Source organism: Periplaneta americana, chromosome 11 (assembly GCF_040183065.1).
Source record: "Periplaneta americana isolate PAMFEO1 chromosome 11, P.americana_PAMFEO1_priV1, whole genome shotgun sequence".
NCBI classification, from domain to species: domain Eukaryota; kingdom Metazoa; phylum Arthropoda; class Insecta; order Blattodea; family Blattidae; genus Periplaneta; species Periplaneta americana.
Genome location: NC_091127.1, coordinates 146,131,806 through 146,159,106, shown reverse-complemented (window position 1 = coordinate 146,159,106; position 27,301 = coordinate 146,131,806). Strand labels below are relative to the sequence as shown.

The following is a 27,301-nucleotide window of genomic DNA, read 5'->3' as shown; positions in this document are numbered from 1 at the left end:
AGAGAACTCAAATCGTATATAAATCTAGCCAGATACACAAGAAAAAGGAGAGAGTACCAAAATTTACTGAACAAGAAACGCACACAGTTTGCTGAGAAGAAAGAGCTAGAATTAATAGCGGACGCTGAAGCAGCTCCATACAGAATACTGCAACCCCGAAGAGCAAAAGTCCACCCGCAAATACCCATGTCGGTATGGGAAGACCACTTTTCAGTGATATACCAGAGGACTCAAATGAGCAGCAGGCAGCCCACGACAGCAAGTAATGAGGGAACCACACAACTCACGACGGAGGAAGTTTGGGCTGCGTTCCAAAGATTTAAACCGAACAAAGCACCGGGACCGGACCACCTTACCAATGAGATTTTACAAGAATCATTGCCAGCAACCATTGTAATATGGACATCACTATTTAACGAATGCTTCAAACAAGGGAAAATACCAGACAGAAGGAGAGAATCTAGCATACATATGCTGTACAAAGGGAAAGGCCCTAAAGATTCGCCGGACTCTTACCGTGGTATTGCCCTCGAATGCAATCCTTTCAAAGTGCTCTCCAGGATATTATTGAACCGGATTACGCCACAAGCCATGCCGTACATACCAGAACAGCAATTTGGATTTATAGCCGGCAGATCCACAACTCAGTCAATTGAGAGAGTGCTCGACACCATATGGGAAGCTACCGCCACGGCCGGAGGCTACATATACGCCATTTTCATAGATTACGTGAAAGCGTTCGACGGAGTGGACAGGACTATCATGGTAGATAAACTACGCCGCATTCTGGGAGAGGAAAACCCGAACCTGCCACTCATAGAGAACATCCTGCGTGTCAACCTACTAACGGTTAGCGACAAAGTGAGCCACTCCAGACCTATTACCCAGACGAATGGCGTTCTCCAGGGGGACCCTCTTAGCCCGATGATGTTTAACCTGCTAACACACGATGTCATACAAGAGGTAGCAGTAAACCTACCTATGTTCCTGTATGCAGACGACATGGTTATGATGTCGAGCAACAGAGAGGCATTACAGGAAGGGCTTAACAGACTCCATGTATGGTCAAGAAGGAATGGCCTAGATATAAATACAGGGAAAACAAAGGTCATGAAGTTCAGAAAAGGCGGAAACGTCTCCAGATCGGACATCTTCACATATGGTAATGAGAAACTGGAAATTGTTAACTCATACAAATATCTGGGCTTAACACTGCAAGTGACAGGCAAGTCATTTACTAAGCACATAGAAGAAAGATGCTCGGCGGCGATCAAGGCTACGTACGATATAAAGAAGCTCGAAAAGCTCTCCACGACCACAGCCCTGCGCCTCTTCTACATCAAGATCGCTCCAATAGTTAGCTACGCGCTGAAAAAGATATGGGTTCACTTAACCTCAGCGAACCTGAAGAAGCTAGAAGCCGTGAAAGCGTCATACCTAAAAAGAGCTCTTCAAGTGTCAAGAACAACGCAAACGAGGCTGGTATACCTATTACTGGACACGGATTTCTTCGTAAGAGAGCTGATGACGAGCAACGGCCTTCAACCTACACCAGCATATGAGGCCCACGTTAGGGACAGAGAAGAAAAAGCAGCAGACGTGGACCAGGAATTCCTTCAGGCGCCAGCCATGAACACGGAAGAATGGAAGAAGCCTAACTTCGAGCTACGTCACGTCTTCACGAGGACGGCGGCCCACGGGTTCCACCATAGGATCTGTGCCAAACGAGGATACCACTCGGCCTCAGAGCAGTGCATCTGCACCCTCTGTGGGCACAGCTGCAGTCAGTATCATATACTAACCTGCCAAGCAAGGACTGAGACACTAACGTTCTACGCAAAAGAAGGCAACTTTTGAGTAAAATGTAACAATGTACACATTGTGTTTATTAAATCTTATTATTATATCGTGTTCTTTTGAAAAAATAACACCTTCCTTCCACTATTGAAATATGAAATACATAAGGTTTATATATTATTTTCATAAAATATATATTATATTCTATAAACTCACCTTCCTGGATCTTTCGGAACAAGGATAACTCTAACCTATTTTTCTTACAATTTATAGTACTACAAACGTCTCCTTAACCCATATTATTATTATCCAAATTATTTATTTTAGCCATTTACATTTATTACAACCGATAACGAACATTTCACAGTTTACATAGCTTTTCACAAAAATGCGAAATATGTCATAGTCAATGCTTTTTCGATCTAGACCAGGCCGTAATGTTTGTTCGGATTTTCTATTTCAGTGTATGGAGCTCAGTGAAATATTATATTATAAATTTATTGCTTATCATTGCTAAGCTTTATTTAGTGTAATGTGACCATTCCGTTTACTTCTTGTTGCATAATATGTGCAGAGATAATTTCAAAACTGTGTTATTTTAGTGTGAAGAGACTTTTACATGTTAACATAATCTGTACGCGTCAACATATGTTACTGTTTATGCATTCCAACTAATTTATATGGTTGAAACGCCGCCCTTCGTGATCGGGTTAAGCGAGTTACATGGTCTGCCTTACGGCCTGTATTAGATCACGATGGCTATGGCACAGTATATTGTTCCTAGTACTCACAGCGCTCCAAGCGGCTAGCAACTAACGCGATATTTGCAAAAAATCATCCCAAGCTTCGTGACTGTATATAGTAGACTGTGGTTTTATTAGAATTTCCTAATTTAGAGCCAAACGGGGGGGGGCATTCTTAAGAACATAGAATGTTATACAGAACTCTGTTATTTAACAAACACACTTTGAACTATATAAAACTCCTGATAGGGATAAAACGCAGAATATGCACGCATACTCTGACTTCTATTCGCTCTGCACAATACACTCCACGATACGAACAGCTCAAGACCGCGCGTTCGAATGCGCCCTGTAATCAGCATTAGGTGATTCATAGCAGCCCTGTAACGAGCATTGCGACACGAGGACCGAATATCGTTCTCTGCGCATCAGTCAAATGGGCAAGCTTTCTTTGCGCTTCCTCTACCAATATGAATAAAATGATTATTCCTAATTTCTTACCTACCATTATTTTACAATACAATTCGCCTGTTTTATTTATTTACCACTAAGCAGCACATACTAATGCAGCTGTGTTAAGAGTTTCGCTTAAGCACTTCGCGCTATGTACGCTGGTTAAGACCAACACCTAAGATTACAATGACAGAACACAGAACAAACAGAAGGCAATTGAATTATAGAAGAGAGTTAGTTTTCTGCTGGCCCTGTCAGTCAGTAGGAGCGATTTTTTTTTTCAGTTACCGTGGAATAGGACCTAGATGTTTTTCGGTATATACCTACTATTAAAATTTTTAAATCTGTTATTTAAAGACGTTGTATCAACTTTGAGGTTACCTAGCGTTTGTGGAATTGGTGATAGCGAGATGGTAATTTTGGGACATAAAACCGAAATTTAACATTCGCCTTATAGCTGGAGAAAACGTAATGGTCTTACTAATAAAAACTCTTATACAGACGTTTAACTGTCTTATACTTACACAACGAATAGCTCGTTTATAAGTCGTGTGTAAATTCCTTACTAATAATCACTACATACGTCGTGTATAACAGTATAACTGTTACATAGCTACGTCACAGTTTCGTTATTACTGCAGTACGAAAGGTAATATAATATCTGAGGTTCTCTATTGCGTCCGATAGTGTGCGCTAGTGAGCCGCGGTAAGTATCGATAGTACAACAGTTGTACTATCGATACTTATCAGTTACTGAGCCTAATCGATTACCACGCTATATTTTGGTCAAAGAGTTGCTGTACTCAATGACGTTATAGTTACTTACTAGTTACTGCTGTAGCAGCAATATTATTCTAATTATTCTGTGCTCTTTGGCTTGTTCTTCTGTGGTTACAAGGCATCCATCATCATAAAATGACAATCGATACGAACAGCTGTTAGCGGGGCGGCCATTTTTTTCTCTATATACACAACGCTTAAAGAAAGGATTTCGTGTATATAACTACTGCAAAGCAATTTCCATGTAGGCCTATAGTTACAGGCTATTTATACTAGTGTTTTGCAATGTTCGAACATGAAAGGAGCAATAAGACATTACAAAATTCTTTTAAGTCATAATTATGAAAAACTAAATTTGCATTTATAAGAAACATAAAACATAACGTTAATATCTTTTTACTTGAGATTGCACACTTGATCTCAAACATATGAAAAGAAAATTCCTAGCCTTTTAATAAGGGCCTACTAATTAAATAAAGATTGGGGAACGGATTATTATACACTGAAAGGTAGAGATGATGTTTCAAATAGGCTACTTGATTTTTTATAAATATGTAACAGTTGCCAAAATAGATAAAAGTTCAGCCAGGTATAAACAACTGTGGCGATTCAAGGCTGCTTGACGTTCGGGACTTCGGGAGTGATAAATCTCGAGGTCTCGAAACACTCACAAGCAGTCTTTACGTCAACGACGCGACGTATAGAACATTGTCGTGCGGGTTTTCGGCTTTGCAGGCGCTGTCAGTCTTGTTTTCTACATTGTTGTTCATCTCTAATTTATACGTACCTCCTCAATCCATATAATGGGCAGCAAGACCGTCGGGGCCTGCTTCATGAGGTCGATGGAATCGATGCTGTGCAGAGGCAAACTGAGCTGCACACGCCTGTGTGCCATCAGTGGTGTCGAAGTTAACTGGAAGGTAGAACATAGATTATTTATATCTGGCGATCAGCTGTTGATTTTTCCATCCATCCATCCATCCATCCATCCATCCATCCATCCATCCATCCATCCATCCATCCACCCACCCACCCACCCACCCACCCACCCACCCACCCACCCACCCACCCACCCATCCATCCATCCATCCATCCATCCATCCATCCATCCATCCATCCATCCATTCATCCATTCATCCATCCTTTCATCCATCTATCCATCCATCCATCCATCCATCCATCCATCCATCCATCCATCCATCCATCCATCCACCCAATGTGCAATTAGAAATGAATACAATGTAATATTTTATTACTCAGTCGATGACAAATCAATGTAAAATAATGACTTATTTTATAGTCATTAAGTTTATATACATGAATTACAAAATTGCGAACGTTTTCGCCTATTCAGGCATCCTCAGGCAGAGTTATACAATATCTCAATGTCATATACGTAGCTATTGGTGGTGAGTACTATTTAAATTAATGACGTACAAGCCATCTCCATTATTAAATTGTAATATTACAGGTAGTAAACTTAAATAATGTTAAAAATGTTAAAACCATTTAATAATTAAACTTCATAATATGTGGAACTCTTGTTCAGTCCAATGAGTGGTGAATATATCTGAAATGTATGAAAAATATATTAGAAATGGGAATATCAAATGTAAATTGTAATCGGATTGGATATTTAAAAGTACTCACGTCGTTTAAAATGTGACAACTGCATAGTTAGCAACTGTATGGATTACTATAGACATCCTGTGTACAAAATTGCGAACGTTTTCGCCTATTCAGGCATCCTCAGGCAGAGTTATACAATATCTCAATGTCATATACGTAGCTATTGGTGGTGAGTACTATTTAAATTAATGACGTACAAGCCATCTCCATTATTAAAATGTAATATTACAGGTAGTAAACTTAAATAATGTTAAAAATGTTAAAACCATTTAATAATTAAACTTCATAATATGTGGAACTCTTGTTCAGTCCAATGAGTGGTGAATATATCTGAAATGTATGAAAAATATAATAGAAATGGGAATATCAAATGTAAATTGTAATCGGATTGGATATTTAAAAGTACTCACGTCGTTTAAAATGTGACAACTGCATAGTTAGCAACTGTATGGATTACTATAGACATCCTGTGTACAAAATTGCGAACGTTTTCGCCTATTCAGGCATCCTCAGGCAGAGTTATACAATATCTCAATGTCATATACGTAGCTATTGGTGGTGAGTACTATTTAAATTAATGATGTACAAGCCATCTCCTTTATTAAAATGTAATATTTCAGGTAGTAAACTTAAATAATGTTAAAAATGTTAAAACCATTTAGTAATTAAACTTCATAATATGTGGAACTCTTGTTCAGTCCAATGAGTGGTGAATATATCTGAAATGTATAAAAAATATAATAGAAATGGGAATATCAAATGTAAATTGTAATCGGATTGGATATTTAAAAGTACTCACGTCGTTTAAAATGTGACAACTGCATAGTTAGCAACTGTATGGATTACTATAGACATCCTGTGTGTATATAAACTTAATGACTATAAAATAAGTCATTATTTTACATTGATTTGTCATCGACTGAGTAATAAAATATTATATTGTATTCATTTATAGAAATTGACAATCTGAATATTCCATCATGCTTTCTATGCAATTAGAAAGTTAGTTGTCTTTACTAATTTGATAACATATCTCAATTGTTTATTTCTTATTGAGTTTATGTACAGTCTTAGACAAAAAGATGACCGGCTGTCATACGTAAAGTTCCCTTAGGAAGACTTCGATTGATTCCCTGAGGGCTTAGGTTTACACGTGAAGGAATTTCTTATGTTTGACTCCACTCTGTTTTTTCTTTGTTTTGTTTGTCTATTGTTTTTTCTGTCTGTTTATAGGTCAAGTGTTATGAATAATCTATAACAAAGATATATTCAAGGAGTAAATTAAGTTAAAAATAAACATCCTTTCCCTGGTCGTGCGAACCAGGAGATGTCCGAAATGGACTTACACAAATTGACGCTACAGGAGAGAGGTCATTTTTGTATCTGAGGCTGTACATCTATTATCAGGCAATACATCTCACTTGATATGTGTCAGAGGAAGAATAAATAATATTGTTTTATACATCTTAAGTCTGATTAAGGGAATATGTTACTAGTCAGCGATGTATGAAGTGGAGGGAGAAAGGAACTGGCCAACCTACCACATTACCTCCTTAGGCTTAGCTGTCTCAAGAGTGATGCCTTATTGGTGTTAATTATAAGGTTTCAACTTGTCTTCGGACAGCTGATTAAACATCATCTCAATTATTCTATAATATAGGATGAGAGACTTCTCAAGTAATGAAGCGTTCTCCAATTTAAGGTCTCGTAAGAGTTCATACGTACCGGCTCAAAGATGCTGAAAATTTCATGCTTCTCTTTGGAGGCGTTTATTCCCAGGACTCCGGTCTGGTATTCTCTGTCGGCGAGGTAGAAGTGAGGCAACGATACTATGATTGGCGCCCCTGCAAAAAACTCTGAGTGAGAGATGGTGCCTTCAGTAGCTATTTGTGTGTTTCATTGTCGTTATTTGACCTTTGTTTCACCACATTCATCCAGTGAAATGCTACATACGCTTTAATGGTGTGTACATTATAATAAAAAAAATAATAATAATAATGCCTATTATTATTAGAATAGAGTAGTACATCAGTTATTCATATATTTCAAAAAGGCATACGACTCGGTTAAGAGAGAAGTTTTATATAACATTCTTATTGAATTTGGTATTCTCAAGAAACTAGCTCCATTAATTAAAATGTGTCTCAGTGAAACGTACAACAGAGTCCGTATAGACCAGTCTCTGTCTGATGCTTTTGCATTCACTGCTGGCTAAAGCAAGGAGATGCACTATCACCTTTACTTTTTAACTTTGCTCTAGGATATGTCGTTAGTGAAGTCCAGGACAACAGACAGAGTTTGGAATTGAAAGGGTTACATCAACTAATTGTCTATACGGATGACGTGAATATGTTAGGAGAAAATCCACAAACTATTAGGGAAAACACGGGAATTTTACTTGAAGCAATTAAAGAGATAGATAGGTTTGGAAGTAAATCCTGAAAAGACAAAGTGTATGATTGTCTCGTGCCCAGAACATAGTATGAAATAGAAATATAAAAATTGGAAATTTATCCTTTGAAGAGCTGGAAAAATTCAAGTACCTTGGAGCAGCAGTAACAAATATATATGCCACTCGGGAGAATCCAGTATGGTCTCAAAAAAGCTGAAAGTTAGAATTTATGAAACAGTTATATTACCTGTTGTTCTGTAGGCCTATGGTTGTGAAACTTGAACTCTCACTTTGAGAAAGGCTAAGGGTGTTCGAGAATAAGGTGCTTAGGGAAATATTTGGGGCTAAGAGAGGTGAAGTTACAGGAGAATGGAGAAAGTTATACAACGTAGAACTGCACGCATTTTATTCTTCACCTGACATAATTAGGAATATTAAATCCAGACGTTTGAGATGGGCAGGGCATGTAGCACGATGGGCGAATCCAGAAATGTATATAGAGTGTTAGTTGGGAGGCAGGAGGGAAAAAGACCTTTGGGGAGGCCAAGACGTAAATGGGAGGATGATATTAAAATGGATTTGAGGGAGATAAGATGTGATGGTAGAGACATGATTAATCCTGCTCAGGATAGTGACCGATGGTGGGCTTATGTAACACTTGGTTTCACTCCAATTCTTTCATATATTACATTCAGTGTTGGCAGTCATTGTACTGCGAGAGGCTTGTGGCAAAAGCCTCGTAGCGCGGTGCGATGGCCTCTCTCACAGGCAGCTGCACTCGCAAGCTTGAAAAGAGGCCGGGGACTCAGTAGATATGGCTTAGTAGCAGGACGCGGGGCTAGCCTCAACCGCAATATAATACGCCGCAATATGTTGGTGTTCTGTGAATTCGCTGCATTATTTAGTGTCAGTTTAATCAAGAGTGCATGCGTGTGTATGTTTTACATACTAATTTTGTGTAAAATGGCTCATACTGAGAGACATTGAGGTTATTATTTGCAGAATTAAAAAAGAAACCGTTTTCAAGTTGACCGTATGAAACAAACCGTGCTTAGAAAGATAGGAGCTCGACACAACATTTACATATTAAAATAGCGGATGAAGGAAGACAAAAATAAATTTTAAATTTGTATGGTATAAGAAATATCCTTTGCCAACAGGGTGCTCTGAGATAAAGAAATTATATTGTTATATCTGTTTTCTGTTTGGGGGTGAAAATGAGTGATCACTTCTTGTGGAGTTTTTGACACAAAGATGTTGATAGCAAAGCCGAGAAACATCTGCTGTATGAAAAGATACAAGGTAAGCAGATCTTTTCAGCTTACCCAGTATTTTCACCTTAGCTTCGCCACTGGTAAAATGTCAGTACCTTACCCATGCAGCTGGTGAGGTCCAGCATTCCCTTTTTACAAAAGGACTTTTCCGAAGGGCAGTAGCATGCCATCTCTGGGTCGCTGGCTGCGTCCCCGAAGTCTGCAGAGTAGGTATAGGCCTTGATTCCCTTGTAGGTTATGTTGCCAGTATGATATGCTGCAAATCCTCTGGAAGAACAGAACTATGTCAGCATTTCCGACAAGTGTAGTGTATAAATTCAGTAGATGAGAGTTTGGGTACCGGAAATTTACATCTTTTCAGGATTTGGATTTGAAGTTTTTTTTTTCTAAGATGTGGTCTTGCTCCGTTTTGAGTACAAAATCAAGTAGCTGTGCTAATGTGTGTACGTGTATGCGTACGAGAGTGTACGCACATGTGTGTGTACTCTGATGTTTTATAATCCTCATTAGAGTGAGAACAGAACTCTGAAAAGAGCTCAGATCTGGAAAGTAGAAGATTATGGCAAACGTTGTAAACCGAAATATTCGATCTGATAATTCCGCTAAAACAGAACATTACTCTCTCGCTCGTGACGTTGTCAGCAGAAAGAAGATTTCTTCAAAAAGATTTTGACCATTTCGAGTCCTTAAATTCTCAAGAATCGGTATTTTCTTGCGAAAGTTTGGTGTGTCCCCATCGCTGCTATACACAGTTGAGTGATACTCCTACTTGGTTACTTTTGGTCCCTTTGCAATACGTAAGGATGTGTGTAACTCTAATAGTTACATAATTTTGATGTCGTTCATCAGGTTCTTGGGCCACTTACACTGTAAATACAGGGACATACACATTGAGCCTTAAGTAATGCCATTAATTTCAGGTAGTTGGTTTTCTTCGAGATATTTCAAACAAAAAAGTTTAATAAAATTTTGCTCGTTTTTGCTTTCTTTTCGAGATGGAAATTGTTTTATATGAAACATTTCATAGCGTGTTTTGGAGAGCCATTGATTTAATTCCAAATATGCTCAGTCAATTTAAGAGAACAGTGTATTATGACAGTAAATTATTAAAATAAATTTAACTTTCTTCTTTTAAATGTACAGAAATTTCATCCGAACAAATAGTACAGTAGTGTCAAAAAAACCGGACCGACCCTTGTAGCTGATTTCAGAGGCTTGTTCACTCCAGAGCACGATAGACTGGTAACTAAGATTTTCGTGGTTCGAATCCTGCCTGGGAAGGAAACTTTTTTTGTCTGTTATTCAAATTTATTCCCAATACTTTTCGATTGCAGCGATATTTTACTACTTAATTAACTTATTATTCCCATAACATGAATTTTACCAGCAATTGAAAAGTATTGGGAATAAATTTGAATAAGGAACAAAAAAAAAAAGTTTCCTTCCCAGGCAGGATTCGAACCACTAAAATCTTAGTTACCAGTCTATCGTGCTCTGGAGTGAACAAAGCTGTGAAATCAGCTACAAGGGTCTATCCGGTTTTTTTTGCCACTATTGTACATTGTAGAATTCCTTTGCAAAACGAAAAGTGCAATTTCTTCGGATCAAATTTCTACTTATTTAAAGGACAAAACTAAAATTCTTTCAATCATTTGTTATTAAAATATACTACTCTCTTAAGTTGACTCAACACGTTATGAAATGTTTCATATGAAACAATTTTTGTCTTACCTCCTGAAATTAATGACATAACTTACGGTTCATCTTGTATATGACAGGAATGGTGATATTGTAGGGCGGATAAAAGAGAGTACCCGAAGATGATGTTTCGTACACCGTCTTATATCAGAAATGTATTTGACTTCGCTGTAAATTTAATTCTTCTGTTAGGCATGGATTATGTAAATCAGGCATGGGAGGAAAGTAGGAAAAGTGTAGAGCTAACATTCACCTACCTCACAATCTTGGGCTCTGAATTGAATGTTGTTTACATCAAGTGCTCATTGAGTTCTGTCGTATTGTGAGTAAGCGACAATAGTGGCGTGCTTACCATTGCAATATATATATATATTTTCATGCTTGTAGTTAAATATTAGAAGTCACTTTCTTCCAACTTTAAAAATTTATTCATACCGGTACTGTTCTTATACGTATCATTTTTTTTTTATAATATCATATAAATCTTGTATTTATATCTGTATTTATCTCTTGTTTTACGTATCATTTTTAATTTGTATTTTTCTTTTGTATTCATATATCTACTTTGTATTTATATGCATATTTATCCTATATATATATATATATATATATATATATATTATATATATATATATATATATATTATATATATATATATATATTATACATATTCCGAAGTAGACTATATTAAGTAGACTATATTAACTTTTTCGTAATATATCCAAAAAAAAAAACCGATCACTTGAAAAAAATACTAAAAGTCAAGTTTAAATGTAAATTATGAAGTAACCCAAGAAATAACATAACTGTAATCGTACTCAATTTAAAGATTACACTTTTATGAACCTGTGACACGTAAATTCACACCTTTCACTCCAATTTTGAGTCAATGACCGTCATATGTTCATGAATCTACACTTTTGTTGAAATTTTGTAAAATTTTTCACTTAACTTTCAGCTGAATATTTGTTCATTAAACTTCACTGAAAATGATGTTGATGCACAAAACTTAAATTCACACTATCAATAACTGAAACAAAGACTCAGTATCCGGTGTGTCCCCACTGGCCCTAATTACAGCCGCCATTCTCTCAGGTATGGATTCGATTGAGGTTATGATGTCTCTCTGGTCGATATTGTCCCATTCCTCTTGGAGTGCAGCCCGCAGATCACCTAAGGTCTCCGGAACAGGATTACGATCTTGGATACGTCTACCCAACCTATCCCGGAGATTTCTATAGAGTTTAGGTCGGGACTCCGAGCTGCCCAGTTGAGACAAACAATCTCCAATTCATCAAGATACTGTGATACGCAGCGCGCTGCATGTGGACGAGCACTGTCATGCATGAACATGAAATCATCGCCAATAAATGCAGCAAAGGGCACGACGTGATCGACGAGAATCTCGTTGATGTAGCGGTGAGCGTTGAGACCACCATTCTCGACGATCACCATTCCGTTCGGGCCTCCATGGAGATGCCGACCCACACCATCACGGAACCTCCACCGAATGGCGTCCTTGCAGACAATGTGCATACCTCTCTCCGTGCCATCTGGGGATTTCAGGGAGAACCTGGACTCATCAGAGAACAGCACACTGCTCCACTGCTGCACAGTCCATTGGGGATGCTGACGAGCGAACTGAAGACGGTCGGCTCGGTGCTCTCTGGTCAGATCTGGTCCCGTAGCAGGTCGTCGTGATTGAAGATTTTGTTCTCCAAGGCGTCGTCGAACAGCCCTCTCGCTCACATTAACATCCCGCACATGTTGTAGTCGATTCCGAGCTTCAACTGCTGTAGTATGGCGGTTTCTTAGAACCTGGCTGACGAGAAATCGATAATCTCGGGCTGAAGTCTTCCTTTTTCTGCCAGAATCAGGTCTTCTGGAGTAACTCTGTGTTTCCCGGAACCGTTTCACAGCCTCTTGCACCGTGGTGTATGATGCGCCTATGGTAGCAGCGGCGTAACGGAGGCTGCGTTCGTCATCAATGACAGCGACAGCTCTGGCAACGTCTTGGGATGACAGAGGCTTTGTCTGAACTAAATTTATTGACGAAATGGCAAAAAAACCATTTTCGACAGTTGTTATTCATTTTCAAATAGGAAAGGAAGCAATAAAAGAATAAAACCTCTTCAATTGTTTATGATGACCTACCCCACATGTTCAGCACAGAAACACACTCCTTCGTTGTTAGGAGATAAACCGAAGATTTATTGGTGTGAAAGGCGTGAATTTACATGTCAGAAGTCCATAAAAGTGTAATTTTTAAATTTAGTACGATAACAGTTATGTTATTTCTGAGATTACTTCGTAATTTACATTTAAACTTGACTTTTATTATTTTTTTCAAGTGATCGGTTTTTTTTGCCGGTCAGTGTATTTTTTTTTTTCATTTTATGGTACAGTCAACGATCGATAACTCGTACTAAAGGGGGCCGAGTTCTGTCCGAGTCACGAAAATTCCATCTTTTCGAAGGGAAATAAAGTTGTACGTTAGGAATAAACACTAACACCGTATTTTATCTATCTATACAGTAGCAATATTATACTGATCTTTAATGCAACAAGGTTATCAATACATACCAGGTGAAACAAAAACACAAATGTCACAGGTAGTGGACAAAGTGCATTAATCAGAGTCTACTGTAATTCGATTGGTCTATTATAGGAGGATGATGGTGTTTTATCTGCCACTTTGTTGTTGTTTTTCCCAGCAGAATGTTTGAAAAAGTTGGTAATCTTCTGTTATGAAAACATTTGATGTTGCTTGCGAATGTGTCCGTCACGTTCATAATTAAAATTTTATTTTAGAAAAAATTGGTCCGAGATATCCAAAGTCCAAGATATCCAAAGTCCGAGATATCCAAAGTCCGAGATAACGGGGTCCGAGTTATCGAGCGTTCATTGTATAACTAACTATAATTTTATACTGTCTATTGTAATTTTGGGCTTTACTCTGTTACAAATAAATAGATAAATAAGATAAGGACCATGCCAAGATCAACAACAAAGACCACGAAAAGCACCACAACAAGAATCACGGCAACGATCACATGAGAACCACGATAAGGGTCACGGTAAGGACCACGGCAAGGACCAAGATAGGGATCATGTCAGGGATTATGTTGCTTATCGTGGTCCATATCGTGATCCTTGTGGTCCTTATGGTGATTCTTGTAGTTATCCATATTCTGGTACTGGTTCTCAAGTTTGTCGTAGTCCTTATCGTGGTTTTTGTTGTTTTTATCATGGTCCTTATCGTGATCCTTCTTGTCTTTAACGAAATGATTGTAACGTGTTCAAAATCGGAAAGTTCATATTTTGTGGAAGCCCTTTATTTTCGAATGTTTATACCAATTAAAGATCATTACCGACACAACTCCGGACTGAAGGCTGTTACGTAGTCCCCTGTTGTGAGGAATGGCGGGTAGATGGTAGAGTCGGAGCCCGTCAGAGTGTTGCACGGGTCTCCACTCCAGACACTCAACTTCTCCTGGCCCATGTACTCCACCACTTCTCCCAGCTGCTTGATGTTCTTAATGCCACGCTTTACACGCATTCTTCCTCCCGCGGTGGCGTTTTTCTGCAACAACACACTATGTACAGTATAACACTCCTTTTTTAACGAAATCAGGCTCAGGTTTTCCATTAAATATTGTTTCATAACCACCTTATATGATATGGTATGATATATATTTGTCGTTAAGCACTTCACATATTTTGTATACAGTGCCATCGCACCTTATTACATAGCAAATTTATCCAAGTCATAACTTAATTCCTTCTCTCTTCCACTTATGTTCTCTTTAAATGTATCTTGTCACTACTCGTCCACCAGCCTACCTATCTATATTTCCCCACTTCTCCACTACTGACTCCCACACTTATATCCTCCCTTCACTTCACTTCACTTCACTTCACTTCACTTCACTTCACTTCACTTCACTTCACTTCCTATTGATATCTTGACCCCCCCCCCTACTATTTTCTTGAATTTTTCCGCACTACTTCCCCCCTACACCAACTTCTATCATAATGTTTCTTTTTACTATTCGCCTTTATTCTTTCTTCACTGCTCCCTGAATCCGTTCCATTTTTCTTCACGTGCCTTGTCGTTGTTTTCCCCTGACTCTGCAACTCACGTACTCGCCTTGGAATCACCTCAAAATGAAGATTGCAGGAATTTTGACGCGTTTGTAGATTTCTGCTACGTGTTGATATCTTCTCCTCAGATGACGTCATAGGCTTCTCTCGATCGCTTGAAGTTGCTCTTTCCGCATTCCATGTCTGTCTGATGAACTCCGTGTCGTGCTTGCCTTGCTATTTTCATGAATGTTGTCCAAGCTGATATCGTTTCCAATGTTCCTCGACACTAATCCCCTAATTTTCTCCTTCAGGACTCTTCTATTCCTCTCCATTTCTTCCGAACCTACTACCGGCTCCTTAATGCTTTCGAGACACTCTTCTACACTAAAGATCAAATTGTTAATCTTTAATTTATCTCTACACAGTTTTGCAAATTGACCGCTTTTCCTAGCTTCTTTCAGGAAAGGGACCAAAACTCGTCTTCTGCTCCTTACTTCATAATTCCAATCATTGTCCATTCTGATGGAAGTGTTCCCTAGCAACTTTCTGCTTCTCACGATCTTATCCTTCGTTGTCATGCTCTTGAATTTCACTAGTATAGGCCTAACTTGATCTGGATTGCGATTTCGATTTCTTCTCCCTATTCTAAATACATCCACAATTTGTCCGTCGCTCAAATCCATTCCAAAACACTACTATTGTCTTTTCGTATATTTCACCACTATGTTCCTTTTCCTTTTCTTCTACTCCAAAAAATATCAAGTTATTTCTCCTCTTTTCCTTCTATAAGTGCACCCATTTGATTTTAAAATCTTCATTTTCGTATTGGATTTCTTCCATCTTCTTCCTCATCTCCGCTATGGTATAACCACCTTATAATTTTTAACGCCTTAATTAATTTTTAAGAATGCACAGTGTCTCAACAAGTTAATTTAGTTGACGGTGCGTTTTCTCCAAAATATTCATTCAGAAGTCCTTGATTTGGGTTGAGCAGACATCATGTTTATTCTATTTTAAATCCACCACCAACAGAAGTAGGCTTCCAATTACAGGTGGCTTACACAGATACATACACAAAATACATAATAAGAAAAACAAAACAAAACAAACAACACAAACGAAAGAAAGAAAATACATAACGGTAATAGATGCTAGAATATAGTATTGCAGTTAATATAGTGTCAAATGTCAATATTATGATGCAATAGTACATTATGCAACGAGCCTATAATGATAGTAATTAAGACGCGAGTATGTTTGTTTATGAAACGAGCGCAAGCTCGTTTCATAATTTTCATACACTTCTTCATAATTTAAATATCTAAGGAAATACAATTCTTTTCAATATTATATGAAATTTTTCAACTGTTAAACTGAAATCTAATTGAGAATCATAGTTTAAAGACAGAGAGTTGTAAGTATTACACATAACAAACAATGGAGAGTTCTTGAAGAAAACAGTTCTATGAATGGGAATAACAAAAGGTTGCCTATGACGTAATTCTGTTTTCTTTTACATTGAACTGAAGGAATTTAAGAAAATCACAGTTATTCAGTATACCGTTAACAGTCTTGTTCTGTAGATGGTTCAAATATTTTCCGCGTTTGGCGTCATTTTTATGTAATCAGAATGCTATAAATTGCAGTATTTCACAAAATTGATAACTCCAGTGTTACGTCAGTTGTAGTAAATATTTACTCAATTTTTCTTTTCTGAACTTAAAGTTTAGACCAGTGATGTCAAAGCAAGCGCATTTTTCTGACCTTGACGTAGTGCGCGGGCAGCAAGCGCTAAGTATGGAAAGAGGAAGGGTTGTGTATATGAATAAACAAACTGTTGGATTAAGAAAACAGTGGTGCACAAGCTTCAAACGGAACGTGAAATTTTATGTCGTTATTTTTATATGGCTTCTTTCTGTTTAATATTATCTATATTGTCTGTAAAACAAAAGTACTAACACTGATTTCTTAATATTGCACTTGTGTTTTAAATCTTAATGACATAACAGATAGTAAGAAGGAATATTCACTTAAATTCCATAGTAGTATAATATTATACTGATTAAGTGGATGAAACACATCATTCAAAAAGAAAGTAATATTCCAAAGAAAGAGATTGAGTATGACATGATAAGTTGGAATTTATATTCATGGTATCTTTAGCCTTACAAAAGTAATCAATAAACTAATCAAAACAATATTACATTACAAAGTAAAGTTACCTAGGTACTGTTTCTGTTTTAAATGTAACTAATATTACATAACAAAACTCTTATCGCATTATGCTTTTAAGGTGATATTTGTGAGCAACTTCTTATCATCAGAATATTAAATTATTTTCTCGAAATCTGCTGAAGCTATAGAGCTGACATTTTTACAACACATGGGCACGTATCTTTTGCTTATGATGTAACAGTAGTTGCTTTGTTAATTCATTTCCTTACAAACAATTTCCATGCGAATATTTTCAAAATTTTCAATACACTATCTTCAGTAATACGTATATACGGTATATTAGATTTACGAAAATATTCTGTAAGGCTACTAAATAAATAGGCCTATACCTGAAAATTTTACTTTTCTATACGAAAAGTTGAGAAAATATTTCTTTTGAATAAAAAAAATCAAACTTGTGAAAAATGAGCATTAAAATTAAAACTTACATTCTTATAATGCACTTATACTTCTCAGGCAAATCTAAAAATTAACATAGATACAGTTTTAATAAGTTCTCTTCCTTTTATCTATTGAATGAGTGCTGGCCATCCCTGAATATAGCTCGACCAAGCGGCATAAACCACCTCTTTCGTCTGTGTCTTTCCTTTCCGCTGTAAAGCGCTCAGGCTCTCCTGGGCTCTAAAGCGCACGCTTCTCCTGTGGGCATCAATTGACATGCCTGGCTTAGACGTTTCATATCAAAGATGACTCGTTCCTTAGTTGCTGTGGATATAGGTGATGGAAATCTATGACGTTAACATGAAGATGTGAGATAGGTGACTCACCTTTCCAAACAAGGAGAAAGAGAGTACATCGTCACCCAAGGAGCCGAATTCTCCGCGCTTGCGCAATTCGGAGCAGATGGCTTTTGACGAGAAGTCTGTAGCGTTGCAGTACAAGGGAATCCCCTCGAACAGGAGGCGCCGCGCAGTGGTCGTTATGAACATGGAGCTCGGGTTCTCGAAGAGACTCGGGATCGCTTTGTTGATGAGCTTCAGCACAACAGGACGCTCGCGCTCTGCCGCCAGCGCCATCACCTGCAAACGACATTATAATGTAATGGGGCAACTCCGAACTCTGCACGGACAGAAATTTGTCTGTAAAATAGAAATCGTCTAAAGAAATACATTTTTTCAACATTGCGAGGATGTCGAATACACTACAGCAGGAATGCAGAACTGAGCGCCAGTTGTGGCATACGTCAAAAGCCGGGTTACGTTTCCGTCCTTTCCTCGAATCCAACGGGCCATTCACATGATATGGTAAAGAGGAGTTACATTCACTTTCTAGAGGTGAAATTTAACGCATTGTCGTTTGGAATATAGGCCTACCAGTTAAAGAGCAATGGGAAAATTAATACTTCTATACTGTTATTGAATAATAGTTTTGTTCAAATATTGTTATAATTAAAGTGTAACAAATGTGCTAAGCTACGAGCGCAAATGTGTAGTGTAAGAAGTGTTTAGTCAATGTATTTAATAATAGGGTAAATTTTTAGGGAAGTAGTCAACAAGGGTTAGGTGTTCTATAATAAAAAGAGTTAAATGTATTATGTTATTTACAAGACGGCAGTATTTAGTTAGTTATGAGAAAAGGGGGAATGAAGTTGAATGTAGGAATAGGACAAGAAATGAATATTAAGTGAAAGTGAAAGGGACATAAAGAACAGGCTTCAAGGGTCACATCACGGCTGTGTTTTTTTTAGTAGGTTATTTTACGACGCTTTATCAACATCCCAGGTCTGAATGAGATGAAGGTGATAATGCCGGTGAAATGAGTCCGGGGTCTAGCACCTAAAGTTACCCAGAATTTGCTCATATTGGGTTGAAAAAACCTCAACCAGGTAACTTGCCCCGACCGGGAATCGAACCCGGGTCACCTGGTTTCGCGGCCAAACGCGCTAACCGTTACTCCACAGGTGTGGACACGGCTGTGTTAAAATTGTAAATAGTGTAATTAAGGAAATGCTGGCCCGAATACAGAAATGTGAAGGGCTAGCCGGACCGAGTATATTGAGAAATATATCATATTATCATATCATACTTCTGTACTCAAAACACTCACATTAAGTCATTGAAATCGGTATAGTCCATTCATTACCTCGTGAAACCAAGAGCATGCGTGCGCCGTAGCTTACAGTAAGAATCTTGTGGGTGGGGATAAGTGAGCTTGCTAGCTACGAATGGAAGAGTAGCGAGACACGGCAGCTTCCTAATCCACTTTCTTCTTCTCCTCTCATGTAAGTAGGATTCACGAGATAACAAATGGCCTATATTGGAAGAGAATCAATCATCATAGTATGTTGTAACAAATAGATATATTCCAGGCAAAAGAAAGTACTGGCTATCCCGTAATCAACAAATAGAACTCATTGTTTGACAGTAAGACTTTGAGCAAAAGGTTTTTTTTTTTGTGTTTGATAGAATTTTGAAGATATATTTTACTTGGAACTTATGTTGAATGGTCGGGTCGTTGTTGTAAATTTGCTAATAAACAGAGAGTATTTTTATCATCTTGACAAAGCTCCATTCCATAGATCACGTTTAAAAACCCATGGTTCAAGTAGTGAAATATGTTGAGGTTTTTCCGAATCTATGTAGCTCCTAGCTCAGTCTTCGCACCTTCCGATTACGGTTTATTCCTGTCGATAACTCACTTTCTGCTTTGGCGACATTTTATACCTGGTAAGGTTTGTCTTGTCTCAGTAGCAATAAAACCAACTCCCTTCAAATGAGGGTGGAGATTATAAGAGGGTTGTAAATTTTCAGGATTCCTTTCAAAATCTTGTTATTGTGCAGGCTACCGGAACTCAGTTTCTTGAAAGACAAGCTCAGTGACGGAACTATACACTACGAAGAGAGATATTTTGTTACTTTATTTTGCGTTACAGAATGTATCAACTAGTCCCTTCCTCCACTGGAATCGCTTCACTCCCCCCATCGCAATAACAACACAGAGGAGGTAAGACATATCTCCTTTCTCTCTCTTTTCACAGTGAGACAAGATTCATCACACAGACTTTAGTAATTTTGATGAAGTCCATATAAAATCACATGACTTTTTTCGTGTCGGAAATTCGAACAATGATACAGCCGCCATATGGAACTACAAGAAGAAAGGTGGCATAATGCCACAATAAAAATAATGACCTATATTTTTAAAAACAATCTGTGTTCGTTAATTACTTTGCTGTTAAATTAATGTTATGTTTATGTCTAAGACTATTTTAAACAGTATAATACTTTCCCATATTCATGTGGTAAATCTTTTGAGTTATATTAGGTCTGGGAACTTTGTATTATGCTTAAGTTTCATAAACTAGAAAAAGAAAAATTCTAGCGACTCCTACCAACATGGCGATGTGAGGGATTGTTATAGGTTCATCACCGGTGAGAGCTCCGGACTTCTGGCTGCTGAAGTACCACGTGTCCCGTGGATTGAAGGACACTGTATCGTCCTCGTTGTGGTCCTCAAAGTCCAGCTTGTCTTTGTATTCTCTGAAATTATAGAAGTCGTGAAAGCCATACATTTTGGGTATATTTGTTTAAAACGGACTTGTACATGACTTTACTCACAGATAGACATAGGGTCCCACTTCAGCCAGAGCAGGCTTTCCTCCTTTCTGCACATCCATGGGATTCGTTACATTGAAGATATATGCTTTGAATTCAAGGGGTATTGGAATTTTGGACCACATTGCTCGTATTTCAGATCCCTTCTTCAAAGCAAGGTTCTGAAAGAGAAATTATACCTTTTTATTTATTTAAACATTCGGAAGAATTTTACATAACATGTAAGGTCATTGAAAATTCACTTAAAACAGTTCTATCAGTATTATGGATTAATAGGATATTTGAGGTACAAAAAATCACTATTTTGCACAAATAATCGTGTTTGGTTTTTACAAAACAAGCTATTGGGAATATGACCGCTGTCCTATCTTTCTGCTGGATCATGCACAGCATTTGCAGACAGTGTTTTGAAATATTCCCTATTGATGACACGATCGAAAAAGATTCTTGTAATTCATTATTTTATAACGGAGTAAATGTAAGGCGGTGCATCGTCTTGTATGAAAGTTTGTATTCCAGGTCTTGGTTTCTCAGTCCAGCTGTGATGAAGTTTCGTAGCATATTATAGTAGCGTTCCCCGTTTACTGTGACAGCCTCTATTATTTCATTGTTATTTTCCTTGTAGAAATATGGAGTGATGATGAATTGCGAAGTGAAGCCACACCATGAAGTGACCTTCCTATCATGAAGGGCTTGCTGATTCAAAACCTAGAGACCATTCAGACCAAATTCTGATATTTACGTGTTTTGAATCTGCACTTAAGAAATAAGTGTCCTTGCTCTGTCCAGAGAACTTTGACCAGCCACTAATTATAAATGATCTATTAATTATTAAGCAAAATTCTTCATTAACTTTCACAAGATGGTTAACTCACTTATTGTAATACCATTAACCTTAAAAATTATGTTGAGTTGAAGTGTAGTTTCCTATAGACATCCATCAAACAAAACTCTGTGCGCAGAAACCAGCGGGCGTGACTGTCTCGCGCAGATGACGTATGCTCCCTTTTCCCAGCATGCTCCCCGTCTCCAATCACACCATCGACACTACGCGCATGCGCACGTATTATCTTCTTGTGCTGAACTGAACACGTGTTATTGCTATAGAGTCAGGGAGTCACATAGCGTTTTATATTAAATATTAATTTAATTTAATTTAAATATTTAAAATTTAAATATGAGGACAGTTCCAGTGAAGATAGATACCGATTATGACTTAGAAAGAGACGATGTTGACATCTTGTAATGTTATATTCACTTAATTGGTTATTGTTGCAGCTGGCAGCTGGTCTTTGAATGCACATGTCCGCAACCGTAGCCGTTAAAGAACCCGCCTACTGTAGGGGGGTAAGAGGGGTATAGCATGCGCGGCGCGAGGAGTCTGAGCTGAGTTTTGCTTGTAGGATACCTCTAATAAATTCACTCAGGAACGATTGCAACAATGTGTTCACAACAGTGGTCAGCACCTCAAGGACACATTATTCAAAAAGTGAGTGTTTGCGTTGATTGCTTTGAAGTGTAGTTTCCTAATAAATTCACTCGGGAACGATTGCAACAATGTGTTGACAACAATGGAATGACCTCAAGGATACATTATTATTAAAAAAGCGAGTTTCGTGAGCTAAATGCTTTGAGATGAAGTGTAGTTACCTAACAAATTTTATTCAGTAAAATTGCATGCTTTGTACTGTATTTAATATTAATTTAAAAACCGTAAGATATATCTGTCGCACCCTGTATAAATTTAATGGCTTCTGCGCAGTTTTCAAGAATCGATTTGACAGCTTTGGGCACTGGGCGCAATATTCTCTCCATGGCACAGGCTTCACCACTCACACGGATCTCTGAGGTACGCCAAATCACCACCAGAGGTATGGTATTCGGAATTGTTGGCTTGAGGAAAATCCATGTTGTGGCGGATGATGGAGCCGGCTTAGTCAGGTAGCACAATCGGCATGCACTTCATTCGGGTGCTTACTAGTTCGATGCCATCAGATACACATCTGAAAGATACAGTACTAATTCGGTCCGGAGTTCAGAAAGGTACAGTACTAATTCGGTCCGAACTATGCGGGTATAGACAAGTTATATATCAAAGAGACTGAAGACTTGATGAGCAGTCAACCCCAAAATGATTATGTGCTAGAGGAGTACATCCGATACCATATAAGTACGGTACAACGTCTTTGAGTACCCGTACGTCAAGCCTGATGCTACTTTCCCGCCAGAATTATGGTCGAATTCGTAGCTACGACAGAAATAACGACAAACAGTTGTGAATCTTTCCATGCAAAGTTAAATGGCTTATTTTACGCTGGTGATCCTAACATATTTCAATTAATAGACGTTCTAAAACGAATTCAAATTGACACTTACATACAAATTAGAAGTCCAGCAATAAAACGAAGACCAGATCAATTAAAGAAGGAACAAAATATTAGAGACAAAATGGCAGAATTTGTATTTATATGAATAAACAGACTCCAATATATAAAAACACTGTCCTACAAATTTCTTCCAAAAACATAGCTCCTAGTATCACTGACACTCTGACGTTTAAGAAGTTAGGATTAAGTTTTATAGATACTATACAATGTACATGATAATTAAAGCTCGGAACTTGGGGACTTGTGTGTCATGTGCGTGAGTAAGGTTACAGGTGCAACGAACACAAAGCTCGTGCTGCAAGTGCTCAGGGACAGTCATGTGTACTAAGAAATTGTCACATCAAATGACAAGAAGACGGATGAGGAAACCCTTTCATGTCGAAGCCAATGTCGTTCAGAGAATTACAGGTAAACGGTCTGTTTTGAGGGATTCGAATGGGTATTATAGAAGTTCGAAAATACAGTCAATTTTATAAATTTTAAGTGAAGAATTTCGTGGAGGAATTCGGAGGGGATACATTACTTTCTTCGAATCGAGAGTTTATATTTTGTAAGTTGTGCCACACACAAACTAGAGGCTGGAAACGGTGAAAGACATTGCAGTCCCTTAAATCGGTGGAAAATTTGTGACACACAAATTGAAAACTATTTTCGAGAAAAATTTACGATATACTTATCTTTCTCAGATACGAGATCTGCTAGCAACTGCTGGATATCTAACAGAAAACAGTGACAGTGAAAACATTCAGTATATTACGTTTTCTCCCGTCACTTCAGTGGAAATAAGTTTTTTTTCGTTTCAAATCATGTTTAACTAACAGACGAAGAAGATATGGGTTCGAACATGTTCGAATGTACGTAGTCATACACTGTAATAAAATGTACAGAGTAGAACAGTAAATTTTTTATATTTCTTACTTTTATTTTCATTATGCATATGTTATCAAATTACGTGGTTCAACTTACCATAATACTATCAATATGTTGTTCCAGCCAGAAACCACTTTTATAGCAGACCTGACAGTACTTCCATGCTGGAAGCGGGAGTTTGTTGACTTTGAAGTCCGGTCGCTTAGTCACGTACAAAGACACAAGTCTCCAAGTTCCGAGCTTTGATGATAATCAACATTTTAAACCATGCCTTAAAGGAGGGGCAGGCAATTTTGTAATTTGCTGTCTCGAGTCACGAATTTACCCGTCCCTGCCTTATGACAATCCTAAGCCTTCACAGAATGGGAAGGAAAATGTTGATTTCCAACCAGTACTGCTCTATTTTCGATCCGGGACCCTTACTAGTACTGTTAACCTTAAGACCGGGGACCGAACTAGTACGTATATATTTTTGACCATGAGACGTAACTTGTAAACTCCGGTTCATTCCATAAGGAGTATACTTGGGTTGCAGTGCGTAAGAACTTTTTCTTTCCGCCCGGTCGTTGGTAGCACTTGGATACTGTGGTACAAGAGTTAAAGAGAAGACTTACGGATGCAATCTGAGATTCCAGGATGCGCGGGAAGCCGATGAATCCGAAGAGGGAACCAAATAGGAAGAGAAGAGTCCCGGACAATCCCAGGTACTTCGGATTGAGCTGCTGCCAGGAAACTATGTTAAGAATAAATAAAGCATAATTATAATAACTTACGTAGTTTCCATTTATAAGAAATAAAAATTAGCATTAATATAACTTAAGTGATTATTTGAGGAGCATAGTATCAAAGTTTGTTAAAGGTAAAATAGAAGATGGAAACGATACGATAAAAGTACTTAAATGAGAAACTTTGGAAAACAGACGTAGGAAAACTAGAATAACATCACTGTATAGAGCACATCTAGGTCAGAAAGCATGGGTAGACATAACGGCTCGGTTAGAAAAGCCAACGTACTATGGTATGAACAATCACGATTTTAAAATCAAATGTAGGAAACAGAAAACGGATGTAGGTAAATTCTCATTTTTAAATAGAACTATAAATGATTGGAATGACCTACCTGCAGCGGTCTTTGAGGGCTGTCCTTCCTTAAGGAGATTCAAGAATAACTTAAAAAGTTGTGTATAAAGTGCAAATTAAAATTAAGGTGACATTTAACATTTAATTTTTTAAGGTGACATGTATTTATTTAGCCTGACGAGTTACTTCCTTGGTTTGAATTGTAAATTGTTTAAAAATAGCGTGTAAGAGGGCCTTAGACTAGAAATGTTTAGCTTAAATGTAGTTCTGTTTATAAGTATGCATAAGGGTGTAATTGTTTGACTTATTTAAACTGTTGTATCAGTGAAGCGAGGTGAGTCAGTGAAGTTATGGTTTTACAGTGCAGTGAATAGTTCCGATCAGTGATAATTTATAGCGTCAATGAAATGTGTTCTATAGTGTCAGTGAAATGTGTCCTAAAGTGTCAGTGAAATGCGTCATACTGCCACTGCAATGAGTGAGATAAGAGTAAAGTGAAAGACTATTGAAACTTATGTAGGGCCTATACATATCTAGGTTGTATTGTAAAATTTAAGGTATTTTATGTTTTATTATTAATTGTAATTATTGTGTTAAATTGTATTGTGCAATCTTATTGTATTGTGTATTGTAAATTTTATTGTGTATTGTTTATCATTTTATTGTGTATTGTTTATATTGTGTATACCACTGCCACCGGGTGCTTGCCCACTTGCAGTGTAAATAAATACATATATACAAAGTTAGACAATTCCATTTTTTGCGATTTCGAGATATTGATTGTTTCTCACAGAATTTTGTGTGCTGAATGTGATTCTGGAACTGCTTAGACTCAAAAACGGACAGAACAGAGCGAAAATAGCACTTAATTGTGCGCTTTGGAATCAAAATGTAAACAACTCCACTATGGCTTGGTTTCAAATTAGGACAATTCCTTCAATAGCGAATGAGAAGCCCACATTCGTACCACATTTTCTCACCACGCATCGCGAATCCAACATAGCTGATTGTTTATATAATCGGTTTGTGGATGAATAAGTACTGTTTTACGTAAATTTGCTTTGAAACCGAGTTAGAAGAGACTTAGATATAAAAGTAGACAATTTCACTTTAAATATGGCTTCGTTTGGTTTGAAAAACAGACGACTGCACTGTAAATATGGCTTCATTTGGTTTCAAAAACAGACAACTCCATGACTTGGTTTCAGATATGGACAACTCCATTTTTTAAAGTTAAATTTCGACCTGAATATTAATTTTAATTACATTTTGAGACATAAAAAATATTTCTATGACCCATGAGAATGTTTAAAAAAAAGTACGTATAACGGTGACATTGGTTTCCAAGTGAAGAGTCCACTGCAAGAATGATGGATGTCACTTTCTTGTCGAAAATGAACCAAGACTGTCAATGCATAGCTTAAGACATATAGAATGTACATAGTGAGCTATATGGCATTAACATTGATAGTCATTGTCCAGTAATGATCGGAATATCACAGTTAAGCTTTGAGCGCTAAGCATTTCAAACTTTCAATTGCTGCTCCTGCAAAATGTATTCCAAATGACATCCATCATTCATGCAATGGACTCTTCAAGTGTCTAGTTTTTCGTCTCTCCTGTAAAAAAAGCGAAAGTGGAGTTGTCCAACTTTGATACCAAGCTCCTCATTTATATGATACAAAACTGTAAATATTAAAATAATTTGATGATTTTTGGGTATTATGTATATAGGGTGTTTCAAAAGTGATGGTAAAAATTTAGGGATGAGAAGTAAAAACGAAGAGAAGCAAGAAAGTTCCTGTAAATATGAGTCCACAAATTAACCGTTTTCGAGATAATGCCATTTTTTTCTGATTGGGGCCGCCAGTGAATCGAGCGTCTAGGTATGGTAAAACAGCTACAGTCATGTTTCTTGCGTATGCAGCACTCTTCCCATCCCATTTCCTTCCAAGTGTTAGACGATATCTAAACAGACGATATGGTGAACGGTGGATAGGTAGAGGAGGACCTGTACCTAGATCACTGGATTTAAATTCTTTGGATGTTTGTGTGTAGGATTGTGTAAAAAAACCTAGTTTACACAAAAGACATTACCACACCTGAATAATTACAGCATCGGATTTTAGATGGTTTCCAGAAAATAAAGAATGACCCAGGATTGCTCGAGCGCATTCTTTGGGTCTTTGCGGTGAAGACTAGACAGATGCATTAAAATGCATGGTTAGTATTTTGAACACCTGCTGTAAAATTCTTTAGTTAACATGTTCATACTGTACTGTACCTTGTTTAAACTTTACTGTTGTTCAAACAAAAATGTTTC

The 27,301-nt window shown here is 37.6% G+C and overlaps 1 protein-coding gene across 1 annotated transcript; it reads right to left on the bottom strand.

Annotated features, from left to right (window-relative positions):
- Positions 1 to 2,972: 2,972 nt before the first annotated feature.
- LOC138708556 (sensory neuron membrane protein 1-like) lies at positions 2,973 to 25,965 on the bottom strand. Its single transcript, XM_069838672.1, has 11 exons — positions 25,959 to 25,965; positions 24,513 to 24,631; positions 20,645 to 20,802; positions 20,419 to 20,566; positions 17,855 to 18,106; positions 14,142 to 14,349; positions 11,987 to 12,805; positions 9,169 to 9,333; positions 7,128 to 7,246; positions 4,561 to 4,686; positions 2,973 to 3,002 (listed from the first exon to the last, which is right to left on the bottom strand). The coding sequence occupies exons 1-11, from the start codon at positions 25,963 to 25,965 to the stop codon at positions 2,973 to 2,975; spliced, it is 2,151 nt and encodes a 716-aa protein (XP_069694773.1).
- Between the last annotated feature and the right edge of the window lie 1,336 nt (positions 25,966 to 27,301).

Coding starts and splice junctions, on each gene's coding strand:
- LOC138708556 (XM_069838672.1), bottom strand. Junction 7,247..9,168: donor GGACCTCACCAGCTGCATGG/GTAAGGTACTGA, acceptor AGTTTTTTGCAG/GGGCGCCAATCATAGTATCG. Junction 3,003..4,560: donor CCATTATATGGATTGAGGAG/GTACGTATAAAT, acceptor TCATATTGGTAG/AGGAAGCGCAAAGAAAGCTT.